This window comes from Notothenia rossii (genome assembly GCF_949606895.1).
Source record: "Notothenia rossii genome assembly, chromosome: 4".
Classification (NCBI taxonomy): Eukaryota; Metazoa; Chordata; class Actinopteri; order Perciformes; family Nototheniidae; genus Notothenia; species Notothenia rossii.
This window is the reverse complement of record NC_136902.1, coordinates 37018330-37037995: the sequence shown is the minus strand read 5'-3', so window position 1 is coordinate 37037995 and position 19666 is coordinate 37018330. Positions and strand designations below refer to the sequence as shown.

At 47.2% G+C, this 19666-nt stretch overlaps 1 protein-coding gene across 3 annotated transcripts in view; it reads right to left on the bottom strand.

The window, feature by feature from the left end:
- Positions 1–916: 916 nt before the first annotated feature.
- Positions 917–19666, bottom strand: part of LOC307035143 (protein FAM110A) — an 89419-nt gene continuing 70669 nt past the window's right edge. The window contains exons 1-3 of one of the 3 annotated variants that reach the window (XM_079674180.1): positions 3455–3538; positions 3030–3360; positions 917–2711 (exon numbers count right to left, since the gene is read on the bottom strand). In XM_079674180.1, coding sequence (XP_079530306.1) covers positions 1310–2701 — 1392 coding nt within the window. In that variant the 5' untranslated portion in view covers positions 2702–2711; positions 3030–3360; positions 3455–3538 and the 3' untranslated portion in view covers positions 917–1309. Of the gene's footprint in view, positions 2712–3029; positions 3545–19666 lie in introns of those variants that run through there. The other 2 variants (XM_079674181.1, XM_079674182.1) reach the window with 2 other exon arrangements.

Here is a 19666-nt window from a genome sequence, read left to right as displayed (position 1 = left end):
CTCATTGAAGACTCTTTGGGCATCCAGTGCCGGATTCAACAGCACGCTTTGTTCTCCGTCTGTTCTCCGGCCCTCTCACCTACTGCTCATCATACAGAGAGGAAAACCTGCTGCTGCTCCACACAATATCCTGAAGTTAAAGGTAGATGAGGGGGAGGAGAACGCCAACGGGTGGGGGGGGGGGGGGGGGGGGGGACGACGACGACGACGACGACTACAACGACGACACACACAGACATTTTGTCCTCTCTTTGCTCCCACCCTGACAAACAGGAAGTTAAATAAAGACAACAGTCTCACTTTGCTGATTTACAACACTCACACTTACTGGTGTCTGGATTTATGTTTAAATGTGAAAGACTGTAATTGTAGTCGATATGAGCAGATTGCACTAAGACCAAAGATTCTGTACACAAAGTTGTCCGATGTAAAAAAATACATTAAATTATCCACATAAATATTGGTCCTTTTTAGTATGCCATCTTCCTGAGCCACTTTCAAATCACTTTTTCCATGCAAAAGTATCCTCTTCCTTTTACCCGTCCTTTCATTTCCTCTCCATTCTTACTGGAGGCAAAATAACTTTCTCCTGCTTCACTTGCTTCAACCATCCACTTATGAGATCACCGCTCATCATGTGACTCATGCGTGCAGAGACATACAGAACATTGTAAACAGATTTCTTTCGCCATGGCACCAGAATCATCGTTACAGTGAGACGCAGACAGCACCACCTGCAGCTGCTCCCACATCAACTCCAATTCACCTGAATGTACGCTGTGCTGTTCAGTGATTATCTGTGTGCTTTGTTGACATGACCGTAAAATAAATGTGTACAAAATTTCACTCGCATGCTGACAGAAAATCGTATAATAACAGTCTTACAGCCAAAAAGATTGTTTTGAAAATACAAATGTGTTTTATGGAAGCTTTTTATGTAAACTTTCACAGTATCAACGTGACACACACAGTACCTTTACATTAGGAACCACAAACATCCTCTGCCTTCATCCTCACCATCATCATCCTCACCATCATCATCATTTACACCAGTCTATTATTGCTTTCGTATACCGATAGTGGAAGTCAAAGTATTGTCTGTGTCGTGCTGCAGGGAAGCAGTCCTGACCTGCACCCCAACACTGATGTGTGTCCAAAACAAGTGTGAGCCTTCGCAGGAAACGGAACAAAACACTACTGGATGGTCCTAAATGTGATGTAAGGCAGCAGAAGATGGGCTTTCCCTTCTTCAGACGTATGTGTACATACAAAAAGTTATTATTTCAACTCCATCCAAGTCTTTCGTAGTCTATACGTTAGAGACGGCGTTGTTTGTGTCCCGCGCCTGACGGATGCCGTACAGCCACTTTATGACTCTGGCGTTCCTCTCGATGACGGAGATGCCGTAGGGGGCCCTCTCGTTGGCTTTGGCAGTGCTGTCCTCCTCGTTCGCTTCCTCCCTGGTCCGCAGCATCTCCTCCCCGCACTCCGAGCTGGGCGTGCTGACGCTGCGGAGCTTGGAGACGGACACAATGTCTGAATTAGCTCTGGTGAAGCGCTCCACCCCCCCCATGCCCTCCACCTCCACCGGGTCCAGTCCGCAGTAGTTAAAGAAGCGCTCCAGGTCGGCCGTGGCGCGGGAGTATCGGTCGCTCAGGTCCGACTTGGAGCGGTGCAGGGACGGGTGCTTACGGGCGGAGCCTCTGGAGCTGGCGTTTGATATCCGGGTGAAAGCGGGAGAGGCGGGGGGGATCATGCCTGCTCGCGCCAGCATGGGACTGGGAGGCAGGTAGACTGGAGGGGAGGGGAGTGCTTTGGAGGGGGTGGTGGTGAGCAGGGGGTTCTGAGAGGGAGGTGGTGGGGGAGGGACCTGGGGGTGTGCCACCTGACCCTGTGCAGTCTGTCTGGGTCTGAGCAGCAGCAGCGCCCTCTGAGGCTTCTTGATCTCCACCTGGGGCCGGACGTCCACCCTGCGCACCGTCACCAAGTTCGGGGAGCTGTACGGAGCTGGGACCCCAATGCGGGGGACTCGTGCCGGGACAGGGGGCGGCCGGCGGGTGAGTTCTACTGCAGGGGGCCGGAGGTTGTTGTTGAGTGGAGAGGAAGTGCAGGAGGAAGTGGAGGAGGAAATGACGGTGCAGTGATTCACCGGCATGAGGTTGTTGAGAGGTCGGTTGCTCCGCTCTTGTTCTGCTGACAGGCTGCTGCTGATGCTCTTAGCTCCTGATGAAGGGGAGGAGGAGGAGGGGGAGGTGGAGGAGGAGGACTGGGAACAGGGCATCGGTCCATCACATACATCATTGATAAGATTATTCAGAATATCCAAGTTCAGAGCAGGTCCTCTTTTCCAGCCCGGTCCCTCTCTACCTCCACCATTCTCCACATCCGCGGGGCAGCGGGGGACTTTCCGCGCCGGAGGAGTGCTGATCTGGTACTGGAGCATCATCCCTGAAGGGATGAGCGGCTTGCGGATGATTGGTGGTTTGATGGGGGCCTGGCGGGTGAGGGCCACCTGCTGGCTCTTCACGTATTTGGCCTTGTCGGCCTCCAGGCGCTCGACAGCGCTCAGTTTACGGGCCCCAGGCTCAGCCTGGCGGCGAAAGTAGTCCGGACCCTTGTTAAGTATCCTGAACGGCATGGCAGAGGTGAAGGGGGCCCCGGCCAGACGGCCGTCTGAGGGCCGCAGGGTCTCCACCGGCATACTGGAGGAGCTGCAGAGAGAGAGGAATATTTGGTATCAGTGGAAAGGCTTTGGGATTCAATTACATACAAACTAAGCATTTAGAGAAAATAAAAGAGAGGCCAAACGCCTCTGTATTTATTGTTTCAACAAACCGTGATTTAAAGCACCACAATGTTTTGGGTTTACAAGTGTGTGTGAGGCTTTAATGGTGAACGAACATCCTTTTAGAGATCCCACATGTCCTTTCTAAGCCTAAGAAAAAGCTCTTTTGTACCCTCTCTTTTCTTCCCACTCGCCTCCCCCCTCCTCCCTCCCTCGCACCCAGAGCCCCCTTTAACTTCCTTACCAGTCGCTATGCTGCTGCTCTCACTTCTCTTCCTCCTTTCTTCTCCTTCACCCCTCTTGCTCTTTTATTCTGAGTCGGGGTCAAATTCCACATCAGGCCCGGCCAGACCAGCTCTATTAGCTCAGTACTGACCCAGAAGGGGCTCTGGCTGCGGATCGGGGTCAGCGGTCAGCCACAGTGCAGCCAACAGGAGCTCTTTATCCAAAACCAGGTCCGGTATATCAGCCGGCAACGATCCCTTTCTTCACGTCCGCTGTCCAAACTGTCAGCCGTCCAGCTGCGAGAAGAAACAAAAAGCCGCCCGGCAACTCAGCTGGAGACCCCCACGGTCCTGCAGAGGGTTAAAAACAGATGCAAGTCCAGTCAGAGAACAGTTGAGCTCTCCGGTTTCTGTCCGCCTCTTTGTAACAAAAGCATCCACTCACTTTGATACACATCCACACACACACACACACACACACACACACACTTCTCCAGCTGACAGACGGGGACTCTCTACAACACTGAAGAGGAGCAGACGGGACAGGCTTTAATACAGAGTCTGGCTCCTCCCAGCTGGCCAATCACACGTCAGGCCTGGAGCCTCAGCGGGGCACAGGGGGGCGGGGTGAGAGGCAGGAGGCAAGCTCGCATTGGTTAACCTCAAAAGGGATTCTGACCAATGAGACCCCTCCCCCCCTCGAAGCAGAACAAAACACTGAGGCAGGGTTTTCATTCAAATTAAAATTCTTTGAAAGAGAGAAAGGGGGGAGAGAAAGGGGTGAGGGGGACAACGGGCAAAAACAGCTGCAATCTTTTACATTGACTTGCATCAAGCTCAGCGGGGTGCTATGAAAACACTGGAAACACTGAAAGCACACAACTGTTCATCTGGTGCAGCTCTTTGTCTTCATCGGCGCAGAAGAAGAGACACAGTGAAGACAAGAGGACGCTGTGTGAGCCAGTAAACAAAGACAGCTCCGGGTATCAGTTGGCTTGAGTTATTTAGCTAGTGCTTGTATGGGCAAGACAAGTGTTTTGATTTTGGTTTGAGTTATTTTTAAAGGGAAAAAGTCAAACAAATGAAATCCTTTTAAACGTGAATATTTTCTTGGTGTTTTTATGACTTCATTAAAGTATAACTGAATATATTTATGATGAGGACCAAACAAGACACGTGAAGACAACATCCCAAGATGAACACTGATGGACATTTATCACCATTTTCTAAACTCAATAATTAGGGCAGCACAATGAATTTAAATTTGATTGAGTAGTGCAATATAAAAATCGAAGTAAGCGCAAGAATATAATTATTCGAATTTCATCCAAAGACAAAATATGTAAAAGATTCACCAAGTTATGTAGGTCCTGCAGCTTTTTTAATAACAAATCCATGTTTGGGACAGATCCTCTTAAAAAAAAAAAAAAAGCCGGTAAATCGGCAGATTAATTAAAAACTAAAAACAATTGTTGGTGTCAGCGCTAGACTTAATGTTGGCAGCTCTTAAAACTGGCCTTACAAGAGGAATGCTAGTTTAGAGACTAAAATGCTCCTGGATTATTTCTGGGTTCTGAGACTCAAATGGATGCTCAAAGTGTTGATCTATTATCCTGTCATTCTCCAAACTCTCATTTCCCAGAAAAACAATTCCCTCCAACACTCCCCCACCCTTCACCGCCGCTCATCCCTCCCCTGCTTCTTATTATCGCTTACAACATACACTCCGGGGTTACATCACACCAGTTCTCTCCCTCCCCCTCACCTCCAACACATCTATCTGCACATTTTTAATTAGTCTTTTTATAGCCATCTTCCTAAACATGTGACCCTGTTTCCCCCACACCTCCCCCTCTTGCTCTCATCCTGTACAGCAGACCACAAGCAGAGAGAAAGAGCAAAAGCAACCATGAAAGCTTAGACTTGGACACACACACACACACACACACACACACACACACACACACACACACACACACACACACACACACACACACACACACACACACACACACACACACACACACACACACACACACACACACACACACACACACACACACACACACACACACACACACACACACACACACACACACACACACACACACACACACACACACACACACACACACACACACAATCACACACTCTTTCAGACACTACAGGAGCTTTAAAAACCTACCGATATGCAACAAACAGACACACACGTTGCTTTCATCTTCACTATGTGAAAGACCAAAGAAGAGTTTAAAATAGTCTGGGCTTAAATAATACATTTGCATAACAGATAATAATGATTCACAAACATTAAGCGACCAAATGCCTTTAGGCAAACCTCTAGGGAGAATATTTAGAGAATAGAGCAGAAAATACTATGATGAAAACACTCGTAAAGAAGAAAATGTTGCATCTCAGACAAAGAAAGGACTGTTCAGTTAGTTTCAGGAAGACAGAAACCCACGAAGATATCCACAACATAGTGACTGTCATCACACCCGAGTTTCACGTGTTCCACTGCATTGTTAAAGATAGCTAGCAATACCAGTTCTCTACAGGTTAGCCATGTTAGCTCTACCGGTTGCTAACTTTGCATGAGGTTGTGTTTTATGCGGTAGAACTCCTGTTAACAGACTTTAACGTGGGTATCAGTTGACATCTCATTTAACACACAACTTAATGCATGTGGTTTGTTGACACATGATGCAACACTGCTGTTCCACCTGAGAGAAAACCTTTGCACCACACTGAACACACCGAAGTCCACTGGAGACAACCACGCACACTACACACATACACATTATCCAGTGAAGAGATTATTTGAATAAATCCAGTAAAGTTGGTCTTAAAATCTAAATTCTGAAGCAATTTTGCTATTAAACTCTTTGTGATAACGTACAACAGCAAAAATAGGCAATTCGAAACAGAGAGGAGAATTATCAATAAAGGTTTGAGCACCCGGCCGGAACAAGTCCTTGTTCTTCACCACTCACACACCGACCAACACCAGCTTATCCAATATCTATAGGTCATTATAGAATGATTGTATGTGTCCATCCTTATAAACCCATCCTAAAAAAAGGCTTTACCAGAACCAGTGAGGACAAACCAGATAGCAGCTAGCTCAGGTTTAGTTTGCTCACACAAGCCTACTGTCAAAAAAAACATCCAGATTTAGAGCTTTTCATGTCCACACTTTCAGAACAACAAACCTTTGGCTGAAATGATATAAATACTTTGACAGAGGTCCCGATTCAGCGTACCCGTATTCACTTGGCTTCCCATTTGCCCTTTCCACAACATAACATATTGTGATTTAGAGTCTCCATTCCTGACTGACACACACATTACACATGATTACTACAGTGGAGAAACCATGTAAACACCAAGGGGAATCATGGGATAGCCCTCCAGTTCAAACGCTATAAAACACAACATTTCAACAATGTCCGGGCTGTTTGCATGCAAAGACCAACACACACATTTCAGCTGATAATAACTGTTGAGTAATCCCATGATACACTCCTCAATTACTCTCCATTACTGCACAGTTAAGCCATGATTTGTGCTAGAGATGAAGAAAGAGTTTGTACTACTTTATGTTTTTTTTAATCTCTCAAATTTTACTAGTGTCCTTTGTTGTGAAGCGCTTCAAGATTTGTTTTGGCAGATGAGAAGCGCTATATAAATTAAATGTATTATTATTATTACCAATAAATATTGGTAAAACGGGAAACTCGCGCAAAATTCAAATAAAAACTGCTCAAATGCTTCTCACATGGCGATCAGATCTTGGACTATGTAACTGCAAACAGAGTTACCTCCATTTATTTGCATTAAGAAGAGTCATCTACATGCAAATCCTGCAAGCCTGGACCGTCGGCACTTTTAACATCAGTTAAAGTCACTCATTACCTCACTATCGAGCAAGGCAGCTAAAAGGCCGCCGGCTGCCACCAGACAAGGTTTGAATTGACCTGGCTACAGAGATGAAGCCCTGTTCACACCAGGCATCATCATACATCCAGGGGGATCTCATCACGAGTAAATCTGAATGTACTCCAGGTACGTCAGTTTAAACAAAAAATAGGACTGATAATGTGAAAGCACCTAGTGCTTAAAAGTTGTGAATATTAGATTTTTTACTATTGTATCTGTTGATAAACCGCCCGAAAACTATAGGTTACTTACGTAACCCCAGTTCTCAGAGTAACATGTAGTGAGATGTCTCACTATGGGATGCGCCTCATCGCGGAGCAAACAGAAGCATCAATCTCATTACGCCAATCCTGATTGGCTGGTGATCTTGACGTCAGCATCAGGGAATCCACCCACCCTATAAGTAGCTTGCGCCACGTTGCAGCGTCATTCAAAATAAGCACCTCTTCTCGCTTCACCTTAGCAAGGAGGTCCGTCTGGTGAGACATCTCACTACATGTTACTCTTGAGAACTGGGGTTACGTAAGTAACCTATAGTTCTCATTCATAACACTCCGTTCGATGTCTCACTATGGGATATTGAAGCTCCCGTATTGCCAGACAAGCTTATCTCGAAAATCACCAAACCAACCAGAACTTAAGAGGTAGAGCTCTGACTCAACACGGGGCCCAGCACTGCTCGAGATGTCTAGCCTGTAAAAGCGGACAAAAGTGAGTGGCGAGGACCAGCTCGCTGCTGCACAAATGTCTTGGATGGAAACAACCTTGAACAAAGCCCAGGATGTAGCCAGACCACGAGTCGAATGAGCACGCAGACCCGTAGGTGCCTGCAAATCCTGACTCGTATAGGCCAAAGCAATCGCTTCCACAATCCAGGGGGAGAGCCGTTGCTTGGTAACGGGCTTGCCCTTCTGAGGGTTAGCCCAGGATATGAAGAGTTGGTCACTACAACGAAACTCTTTTGACCTGTCCATATAAGTGCGTAAAGCACACACTGGACACAGCAAATTCGGCCGCTGTTCCCCGGAGGAACACAGCGGCGGAGGAAATGCCTCAATGTCAATTGGGGTACATGAACCAACCACCTTAGGTATAAAGGCAGGGTTGGGCTTCAGCAACACTCTCGTTTTCCCCGTGGCAAACTGAGTGCAAGAAGGATGTACAGAGAGCGCATGAATATCACTGACTCGCTTGGCGGATGTCAGGGCCAATAACAGCACTGTCTTCGGTGACAGGTGCTTCATGTGAGCTCCTTCCAGGGGTTCAAATGGGGTTCGAGTGAGCCAATCTAAAACCACTGTCAAGTCCCATAAGGGAACCAGTGACCTGGAAACAGGGCGGAGCCTGCGAGCTCCCTTCATAAAACGGCAGACCAAAGGATGTTGGCTAGCCGTCTTACCCTCAAAGCCCACATGGCATGCAGCAATAGCAGCCAGGTATACTTTGATCGTAGAAAAAGCTCTGTGTTTATCAATTAGGTCCTGTAGAAATGATAAAATCACCCCAACAGGACATTGAAAAGAGGTGTCCCCTTTTTGAAGGCACCATTCCTCAAACACCCTCCACTTACAGTCATAGAGAGACCTGGTGGAGGAAGCTCTTGCACTCTGAATAGTGTTTATCACCTTCTGCGGGAGACCCACTGTATTCAGATTGTACCACTCACGGGCCAGGCCCATAGGGCCAGGCGCTCCGGGTGTGGGTGAAAGATCATCCCCACCGCCTGAGACAGTATGTCCCTGCGTAGGGGGGGGTTCCACTGCTGTCCGCACAGCAGCTGATAAATCTCCGCCAGCCAGTACATTGCAGGCCAGTGCGGAGCTATCAGGATTAGTGTGTGGCGCTGTTCTCTCACTCTGGCCAGAGTTGGGGGTATCAGAGCCAGGGGTGGGAACGTGTACAGGGGGACCAGAGGCCAAACGTGCGTGAGCGCGTCCACGCCTAACGGTGCGTTTAGATCGCGCATTGAAAAGAACAGCTGACAATGAGCATTTTCTTTTGATGCGAACAGATCCACCGCGGCTCGGCCGTAACGCACCCACAGCTGACTCACAACCATCGGATGTAGAGTCCAGTCTGCATATAGTGTTGCACCTCTGGACAGCAGATCTGCCCCGAGGTTCATCACTCCTGGTACGTGCGTCGCTCTCAGAGAGAGGAGACGTCCGCAGCTCCACAGGATCAGTTTGCGTGTCCGCATGTGTAACTGGAGAGAACGCAAACCCCGTTGACGGTTTATATACGATATTGTGGCCGTATTGTCTTTCCTCACGAGGACATGGTGTCCTCTGAGAAAAGGCAGAAATTGTTCAGGGTGAGGAACACCACTAAAAGCTCCAGGTAATTTATGTGCGACCGTTGGAGGTCTCTGCTCCTTTCGTAAATACCTCCCCAGTCCGTCAGACATGCGTCGGTGGTGACCACCTTCTGCGATAGGACAGCACCCATAGGCACGCCCTTTACTAGAAAAGTCAGGTGCAGCCAGTGGCTCAGTGCCATTACGCATTTCACAGTGACCATCACTCTCCGCGCGCCATTAGCCGCGGGGTTTAGTCTGAGGGTGGCTACCCAGCGCTGAAACTCCCTCATGTGTAAGCGTCCCAGTCGTACCACCAGGATGGCTGACGCCATGAGCCCCAGTAACCGCAGACATGATCTGAAGAGAACATATTTGCGCAGCCGGAAATGAGTGAGACAAGCTCTGAAAGCTTCCACTCTTTCTGCTGACAGGCGGGCTGTAAAGGGCACCGACTTCAGGTGTAGACCCAGGAAGAGTACAGTCTGGGCTGGGGACAACATGTTCTTTTCTGTGTTTATTATAAAACCCAGGTCAAGCATGTGTTTTACGAGGACATTTGTCTGCGTAATAGCCTCCTGTTCCGACTGTGCAAGAAATAGCCAGTCGTCCAGCTAGGTTGCCAGGCGAATAGCCTGTTTTCTTAACGGGGCTATCGCGGCTTCTGTACATCGTACAAACACTCTTGGACTGAGAGACAGACCGAAGGGAAGTACTCTGTACTCGTAACAGACACCCTGAAATGCGAACCTCAGATATTTCCTGTGTGGGTAATATACTGGGATTTGGAAATACGCATCTTTCAGACCGAATGATGTGAACCAGTCGTTTTGTCGCACGAGACGTAGCAGAGATGTGTGAGTGAGCATTCTGAAGTTGTATCTTTTGAGATATTTGTTCAGAGCTCTCAAATCTAGTATTGGCCGAATTCCGTTCCCTCCCCGTTTGGGAACGAGGAAATACTTGGAATAAAAGCCGCTCTGACTCTGTTCGGCGGGTATTATAGATATAGCCTTATTTTCTAGTAGCGAGAGAATCTCTTGCTCCAGAATATGGGCTGACTCTCCCCGGGCTTATGAATACAGAATGCCCGAGAAGCGAGGGGGGGTGACAGCGAATTGGAGCCTGTAGCCCCGTGTTACCGTCTTGAAAACCCAAGCAGAAGCTGTGAGCATCTTCCACCTTTCGCTCCTTAAAGCGATCGCAGATGTCACGTCTCTTTCCCTCTGAGTCTCTATTTGTTGTGTTATGGGGCCCTCTAGTGTCTGAACATGGTGGTACCCCAGGTTGACAACCCCAGCCGACACTGCGCATGCGCGTGGCGGTGGTGCCTTCACAGCCCCAGCCGGCACTGCGTGTGGCGGTGGTGCCTTCACAGACCCGTTTTTGTGACTTAGGCAGATAGCAGAACTTGCTGTCTCTGGTACTAAGTCCGTTTCCCTTCTGGCGCGAACTTGAGGATGGCGTTCTGGCATCACTCGAGGCGGCGGGAAGATGGGGTATGGTGGCACCCCGAAAACACATCTGGAGCTGGGGAACAGGGAACTTCCAGCTCTGTCACCGAGAAGAGGAGAGGAGGCTGTCAGGCCGCCCGCTTCTTCTTCCTCGTCTGGTGGCTGAAAATCTGGGTCGGCTGTGCCTGAACGGCTGCTGCCGGAACCGGAGATTTTCTCGGCCAGCTCGTCCTCGTCTCCTGCCTGGGCTGGGGACTCGGGGCGGGCTGTGGCCTCTGCTGCCTCGGTATCTTGAACCAGGCAGGACTAGAGGCAACTTGGGCGAAGGACTGCCGCGAGACCATTGCAGGTAGCGGCTGGACCCTTCGGGGGAGACAGAGGTGGAGGGCTTCGTCTTCCTTCTTTTTCGACTCACATCTCCACTGCATCGAGACTAGAGCGGAGCCGAAAATACCCTCGGGAACGATAGGCATGTCGAGAACATCCTCCTTTTCCCGGTCTGGGAGGTTGGTCAGGTTGAGCCCCCTGGCTCTCTCCTGTACCACCATTATACCCATTACTTTGCCCGTGGCCTGGACTGCACAGCGCTGCACACGGTGGCAAATGTCCGTGATCGCTGCGATCTCGTCCCACACGGCCGGCCCAGGTTAGCTCGACAGGTCCTCGCAGAGCTCTGCCTGGTAGGCGGTCAGCAGTGAGGATATGTTGAGTGCATAGGCGGACAACACTGCAGCTTTATAGGCCCGTTCCGTCATCGCTGACTGGAATCGGTCTGCCTTCACCGGTAGCGTGGGGTTCCTGCTCGGTGTAAGAGCCAGCCTCGGTTGGAGGTGGGCTGCCACCAGCAGTTCCATGGGCGGTATGCGGAGCAGGCCGAGCTTCTCAGTCCAGGGAGGAGGCACCCTGGATTGGGGCCTTATTACTGAAGGGGCGGTCTCTCCACGAGACCGACACCTCATCCAGCATCTCCAGGAAGACTGGAAGGAGCTGCCTCTTTGTCCTCGCTGCTTGGGGCAAAGTCTTCCTCTCGTAGCGAGACCTGGAGGTCTCCTTGGCCATTCCAGGCCATGGGATGTCCAGCCTGGATGCGGCGCGTTGACACACGGCCTCAAGGTCCATGCTCAGACAGGGCGAAGCTGGTGCGCTATCGCCAGGGAGAGCAGCCATCGCTCCCGGCTTTGCAGCTTGAGCTGACGACACGAAGATATTATCTTCTTGCTCATCCGAGTCGGACAGGAGGAACTCAGAGGCATCCTCTTCGTCCTCCATATATTCCAACTCCAGGACATCCTCCGCGGGCGAGACCATGGTGAGGTCCAGCCGAGAGCCCCAGCTTGGTATAGCGCGGGGCTCCGCTCTCGCGTCTCTTGCCGCCACCGGGTCCCAGCCTGACACGGCGTGGGACTCTGGTTCTGCGGCGGACGCCCCCGTGTCTTGATTGCCAGCCGGCGAATCAGCGGACATGAGGGGGTCCTGTCCCGACAAGCTAGCTTAGCGTGCTAGCCTTTGGCGGAGGCTCTTGATGGTGAAGCGGGCACAATGCCCGCACGAGCTGGGGTTGTCGATAGCGTGTCCTGGGCGTGTTCCAGCCCGAGGCAGGACGAGCAGACCTGGTGTGAGTCTGTGCCTGATATCTTCAACCCGCAGCCGCAGAGCCGAGCCTCCGAGTCCCTGACTCCTCTGGTGTGAGGGAGAGAAGCGTACATCTTGTTCGCCGTGGTGACGGCGTGGAGAGGACCCGCTCGTAACAGGTACGTTGCTGAGAATTTTTTTTTTTCCCACCTGTCGTTAATCCGGAGAAAAAGCGACGGTGTAGATTTTTATTCTCAAAGAATATTAACTGGTGTGTTAATACCTTTTTATCTTCTTCTCCTCAGGTGTGAGAGACAAAAATAAAAAACGTCCTCGCTACCGTGGTGTCGGTAGCGAGGGAAGGCGAGCTAGCAACAGGTGTGTTACTAGCTTGAAAAATCAAAACCTTACCTTTATTTCCGAAGAAAGAAACGGCGAGGTAGATTGCAATACTAACTGGTGTGTTAGTATTAACAGTCTTCTTGCGAAGCGAGCGCCCCTCGACCGAAAGTTAGCTTTGGGTTCAGTCTGTGGACTGTTAAGCTAGCCCGGCTACTGATATATCGAGATGTGCTCTGAAGCGAGAAGAGGTGTTTGAATGACGCTGCGACGTGGCGCAAGCTACTTATAGGGTGGGTGGATTCCCTGACGCTGACGTCAAGATCACCAGCCAATCAGGATTGGCGTAATGAGATTGATGCTTCTGTTTGCTCCCATAGTGAGACATCGAACGGAGTGTTATGAATGAGAACATGAAGCAAGCGAGGAGTGCATAATACAGTTCTGCTTGCAAAGCGTGGTCCCTGTATGCGTTTAATGCAGTGGTCGCCAACCAGTCGATGCGGTGTGGTGCGGGTAGATTGCGGAAAATAAAATAAAAATAATAATGTTTGAAAAATACGTTTTTATATGTAAACCTATTAGGGGTGCAAAGGTTCACAAACATTTCGGTTCGGTACATACCTCGGTTTTTAGGTCACGGTTCGGTACATTTTCGGTACAGCAGAAAAAAATTATCACAAAACATAAAATATATATATATTTTTTTATTATTATTAAACTGTGAATAATGTATTCACTCAATTAAATACAAAATATAATAAAATAAACATTAAGGTGCAGCATTTCGATGAACTGAAATAATCTGTATTTTAACTTTACTTTACTAGTACTCACAAAACATAAACTATTAGTTTTGAGTTTTTAATTATTATTAAACTGTGAATATTCAATCAAATAAATACAGAATATAATCAAATAAACATTAAGGGGCAGCATTTCGATGAACTGAAATAATCTGTATTTGAACTGTACTGTACTAGTACCTAAGCAGCCAGTTTGCCATTATGATTTGCTTATCATTGTATTTTCATGTTTTTTTAAAGAAAAATTAACTTGTCCACATTGCTTGCCGAAAGGGCAGATCTGCTGGCACTAATGTCTCCTGCTGTGGAGAACACCCTCTCGCTAGGGACAGAGGTAGCAGATATAGCCAGGTAGCACTTTGCCAACATGGCAACATAAGGATATTTGGCGTTTGTAATAGCTTTGGCTCGGTTTAAACTTTTTGCGAGAGGTGGAGGCTTAAATGCTAGCGGGAGTTGGGTTTGCACTTCAGTCTTTTTTCTTTTGGTACCGGTGATATTCACGTTCGGGTGATGCCTTTTCAAATGAGTGTGCAAGTTTGATGTATTGCCAGCCGCGTAACCAATTTGAGTTGAACAATGCCGGCAAACGGCTTTGGTTCGGTCCACCTGTCTTTGTCCGTCATCCTTGTACGTAACTGCGAAACCAAAATGTTCCCAAACCGGAGACTTCAATGATGCTGGAGGATTTTCGAGCTTAACTTTATCTGCGTTCGCCATTTCGACAGTTCCTCAAATGACTGACTAAATTTGAACGCATCCCTGTGACCAGCTCTCATAGTATGCCCAGGTATATGCAGGAATCCTGGGGTCAAATTTAATACCTTTTAAGACCTTTTTTAAGACCCTTTCCATACATTTTAAGACCTCATCGCAACTTTGAGTTCTAACCGGTTACATTGGCTACACACTTTACCTCACATTTACTATATTGATTGTAAGATAGCACAACTAAACAGAGTGCAGACAGACTACTGAAGCCTCCTCTCCACATGAACTTCAACCTCTCTGTGAAGGTCAGGTTTAATGCAGTATGCTGCTTTGTTGCTTCTGTACTCTGTGCTCTTTCATTCCAGTAAAACTCCTCAGAAACCATTAGAAACCAGTATTTTACCAATAAACAAAACAATTGACAAAACTTTGAACTATGAAATATATTAAACTTTGGTGAGCTTCAGCGGGGTAATGCCATATAGGAGCTCCCTCACAAATACCCAGGGGTTAAATTGGGCTGGGGCTGTCCGGGGCTAAACCCTGGCAAATAGGACGATGCTCTGACGTCATCAACCTCACACATTTGTCATATGTTTACAAAAAACAATATATATGTTAAGACTTTTCTCGTTCTTAATATAGACTATATTAGGGTCGATATGTGTTGACTTTACTTTAAAATAGCAGATCCCTGTGACCGGATATAGTTTGGCTTAGACCCCGGCCCCACGAGTACGCATACGGTAAAACGCATACGCAAACGCAAAAAAGTCTTCCGTTCACACGCATTCGATTCAGTAATGTGTCCGTTCACACTAGACCGCTGGAAATGCTGGAAACGCTGTAGTACATATGCCAGGCCTGTAAGTGGCGCTGCTGCCGCCACAAAATACACCAAAAGCAGCGAAGAAGACCCCGGAGCATGGTTGCCATGGTTGCCCTTCTGTTTATTCTCCGCGGTGGATGGCGTGTTCTCCTGCTGTATATCTCTCAGGTAGTCCACCAGCAGATGAAAAACACCCACCTCTCTGCCTCTTCCAAGGGACGAGGGAACCGTGCACCAGAGTTTCCGTTAAAAAAAAATTCCGCCGTTCAACATGTCTGTTAAAGTTGAAATCTTCCGTACAAAATTAGAAAAGTGCCGGTCAGAGGTCTTCTTTGTTATTTATTGAGCTTTAAAACAAATTGATAACGACTCTTTTCTCTGTATAATAATATTTAATAAACGGTGCCTGCCTCTCTTTTCCTCCCCCTCTTCTGACAGCCCAGCAGCAGCTGGAGACGTGGGGAGAGGGAGGCGGGCTATTTCATCGTTATCAGAAAATGATCGTATAGGGCTTACACACGGAGCCGTTGGACCCCCAGAGCGTTGCGTATGCCGGTCTACCCCCCCCCCCCCCCCCCCCACAGAGCGGAGCAAGGCAACGAAACTTAAAGTAAGAAGCAGCATTTTACGGCGCGCTATGCATGGGGCCGCCTTGAGGGGGTTTCCCGACATGTCGTTTCAGTAAATTAAAGGGTGTTTCATGTTGTCATTGCTGTGGGACTTCTTAATAACTTGGAAAATGCCGTTTAATACTTTTTAATGCTTTTTAATAGCCTTAATTTTCGCTAAATTGATTTATCAACTTTTAATACTTTTTAAGACCCCGCGGACACCCTGATGCCTCTCGTACAATGAAATTACTTGGTCGCTTTATGACGCGTTGGACCCAATGTGAGCAAATTACTCTGAATGCTGCGACGCAGCACCTGAGATTACTTCTAAAAAGTTGTTCACATTCTCAATTTTTTACGTTTAACGGTATATTCGTTCGGTACACTTCGGTATACAAGTGTACCGAACCAAAGGGCCCGTACCAAATAATTTTGGTACGTGTACCGTTACACCCCTAAAACCAATCATCCACCACCCCCGTTAGCAGGTGGTTGCCCTTCTGTTTATTCTCCACGGTGAACGGCGTGTGCTCCTGCTGTAAATCTCTCCGGTAGTCCACCAGCAGATGAAAAACACCCACCTTTCCGCCTCTTCCAAGGGACGAGGGGACCGTACGGAAGAGATTCCGTTAACATTTTTTTTCCGCCGGTCAACATGTTCGTTAAAGTTTAAATCTTCCTGACAAAATTATAAAAGTGCCGGTCAAAGGTCTTCTTTGTTATTTATTGAGCTTTAAAACAAATTGATAACGACTCTATATAATAATTTAAGAATAATAAACGGAGCCTCTCTTTTCCTCCCCCTCTTCTGACAGCCCAGCAGCTGATCTCTGAGCAGGAGACGTGGGAAGAGGGAGGCAGGGCTATTTCATCGTTATCAGAAAATGATCGTATAGAGGAGTACAGACGGATCAGTTTGCCCCCCCAGAGCGTTCCGTTTGCAGATCTTTCCACCTTGGGACCCGTTATCGTTTGTGGGGTTCGTTTCTATCGTTTTGTTACGGCCTTGTGTGAATGAAAGGGCTATACGCAAGAGAAACCATGAGGATACAACCCGTATCGTCCTCGTGTAAACGGGGTCTAAGTAGTAACAGCCATGCTTTTGTTTCGAGTTGGGAATCATCAACTATACTGCTGAGCAACTTGGATCCAAGAAATCTTTTACCTCTAGCCTAAAAAGGAGCCACGTTATTTGTGATTTGACATACTACAAATAGCCTGGGAACATGGTACACTTCAAAGAATTGAAATCTATAAAGGAAACCAAAATTAGACAACCTTTTGCATCTCAACCTACATGGAAAAGGAGTTCAAAAATAACTTCTTGCCCTGTTGGACCAGTACTGTGTGTGTGTGTGTGTGTGTGTGTGTGTGTGTGTGTGTGTGTGTGTGTGTGTGTGTGTGTGTGTGTGTGTGTGTGTGTGTGTGTGTGTGAGGAATAACTTCTTCGAGAAACAAAAACGTCTCACAGCTTGTTCGTCTTGTTTTTCCGACTTTCCGTCTTTTGCTTTCCATCATGTTGCTGAATGAAGTCAGTGAAAGCGACGAGCGCACCACAGGCGCACTCACCACAGCGACAGACAGCAGAATTATATTTCTATTCCATAATGGAAACTCGCTTTGGTTTGATTATTACAAAAGTTTGCCAACCGCTGCGTTGTTATGAATCGGACTGCTTTAACATCTTTCCAACCGCCATATTGGTGGGTAATGATGTGGCTGATGATGTCTGCTGTGTGTGTGTGTGTGTGTGTGTGTGTGTGTGTGTGTGTGTGTGTGTGTGTGTGTGTGTGTGTGTGTGCGTTTCATAGCGTGCAAACAAGTGAGAAACATGTTAGAATAGAGTGATACAAGTGAGCATGGATCTCTGAGTAGATATGTTGCAGGGGAAGCTCCAGCTGAGAGGAAGGGATGACTAACATTTTGACCACAGCTGACTGCGGTCAACTAGCAACCGGCATGCTTTATACTAATTATAGAGATAGCCAATGACTGGAGCGATTTGCTTTAAGATACTGAGTGACTTGCAAACAGCAACACGTGAGGAAATGGGTTTTGGTAGGAGGGGCAGGAGGAAAAGAGGCTACATTTAACAGTTTTTTGTGTTTCTTCCTAGAAAATATCTTTATCAAGACAAAAAAAACAGGAAGAAGCTGAGGTACTCATTGAGGAACAGGAACAAGGTGCGTTCATGTGTTGGTCTGTGACGCCAGCTGGCTCGTCATATTGCAACGATCTAGGGCCCAGAGTTCATTGACCCCAGATTATGTGAAAACAACCTAGACCCCACCTAAAGAAATGTCACCAGAAACCAGTGTCTATGTTTCAATCGGAAACATAGACACTGAAGGATACATATTTAATCGATGTCAACTAAACGAATGAGCCAAGTAAAGATAATAAGATGAGGTGATTTCAATTAATTTTATATCTGGTTAAGCTAAATTATTTTTCACAAGCTGGAAGGAATTCATTATGTTCCTCAGGGGCAATGTGCAGATAGACAAATGCGCAAAGCGGGGTCGTCATATACCGTTAAGCATTCGTTTAACATATTTAATATTTACATAATGTTAATAATACACGCCTCTTATATATTTTCTACTCCCCCATTGCCCTAAACACATAAGTGCAATTGATTTGCCAACTCACAATATACAGAGTTAAAGAAAGTTTGACTGATATTAATGGTTATCAAATTGTCTATAGATATTGCAATAAATTCACAATAGTTACCTATTTTGGTTACAATAGTAGTGCTAATCACTACACAATTAACAAATAATGTAATGGCGCGGGGGGGGGGGGCAGTTGTCTTCAGCAGTGGTTTCTCAGGTTGGTCGCCCACTGGAGGGGACAAGCAGGAAGCAATGACGCATGTCACTACAGGAAATGTGTGACAAAGACAGAAACACAAACAAACACACTCAGCTGGAGTGTTTGCTTCTGACTGTGTGTGTGTTGTCTGCTGTTTTATGGTGACCTTAGCCCGTCTATTTGTGGGCACTTGGACTTGCCTCTTTGCCACAAAGCCTGTTCACGGCAGCTGCTGTTGGGGGTCACACTCTGAGTAAGCTGTAGCAGTGACTGTACAATAAAACCACAGATAGACTTCACTAAAGTGTTTAGAGTTTCTATTTGTGTCAGTTTTACCTTGTGAAATGACAAGATAAAAATAACATGGCATGCTTTGGAAATTGTAGTCTAACAAGACAAAAACTGAAGGTCCACTTATTTAGCGTTTTCAAGAGCATATTGTGTCCACAAAAAAGATAGACACAATAATGATATGAAATATATGACATTGACATGCTCAAGGACAGTTTAGCTTATCCCGAATATTTTTAACGGTTGAGTGTAGAGACATGTTAGAGGCTCAATGCTGACATCACCATGCTAAGGTTAGCTAGTTAACACTAAACAAAGTAGAACAATCCAAAGTCATTCTGATTAATTATTTGTTTAAAGTTGTTTACTTCTGACATTTTCAATTGACCTTGACAGAAACCATCAAGTAAGGAGAGGTTTCCTTTAAAAACAAAGTCATTATGCTATGTCAGTTAGAACAGCTCACAGAAATATATTTAGTTTTTCTGAAGCAGCTGGTGTTCGGTGCTGTGTGTGTAAAGAGACAGGATAGGAAATAAAAGAGGAAGTAGGGAAGGAAGGACCAACCCTCAACATCTCCATGATCTGAAAAACTCTTATCATGGCTGCTACCTGAACACTCCAGGCTTAATGAACTTAGCCAAGCATCTCCCTTGTATCCTGTAGTAGGTGATTGATAGTCTAACCTGATGAATTTGGTCATAACACGAGTCTAAAAACACACAGGATGTGCCTCACTAGCCCCGGCTGGTCACCTCAATGGGATACAGCAGCTTCAGTTTGTAAGTCAATCAAAAGCTTAAAGGAAGAGTTCAAAAGGTTATCAGTCACTTCCGTTCCAGGCTGGTTAAGAGAGCTCCAAAGACAAGATAATAAAGACGGAGCGGTGAGCACCGGTCCTCACGGGATTCAACCCTTAATACCCTGACATCACCACACAGTGCTGGGCCACGCTGCTCACTTCCTCCTGAGGACAGCACCCCACACACATG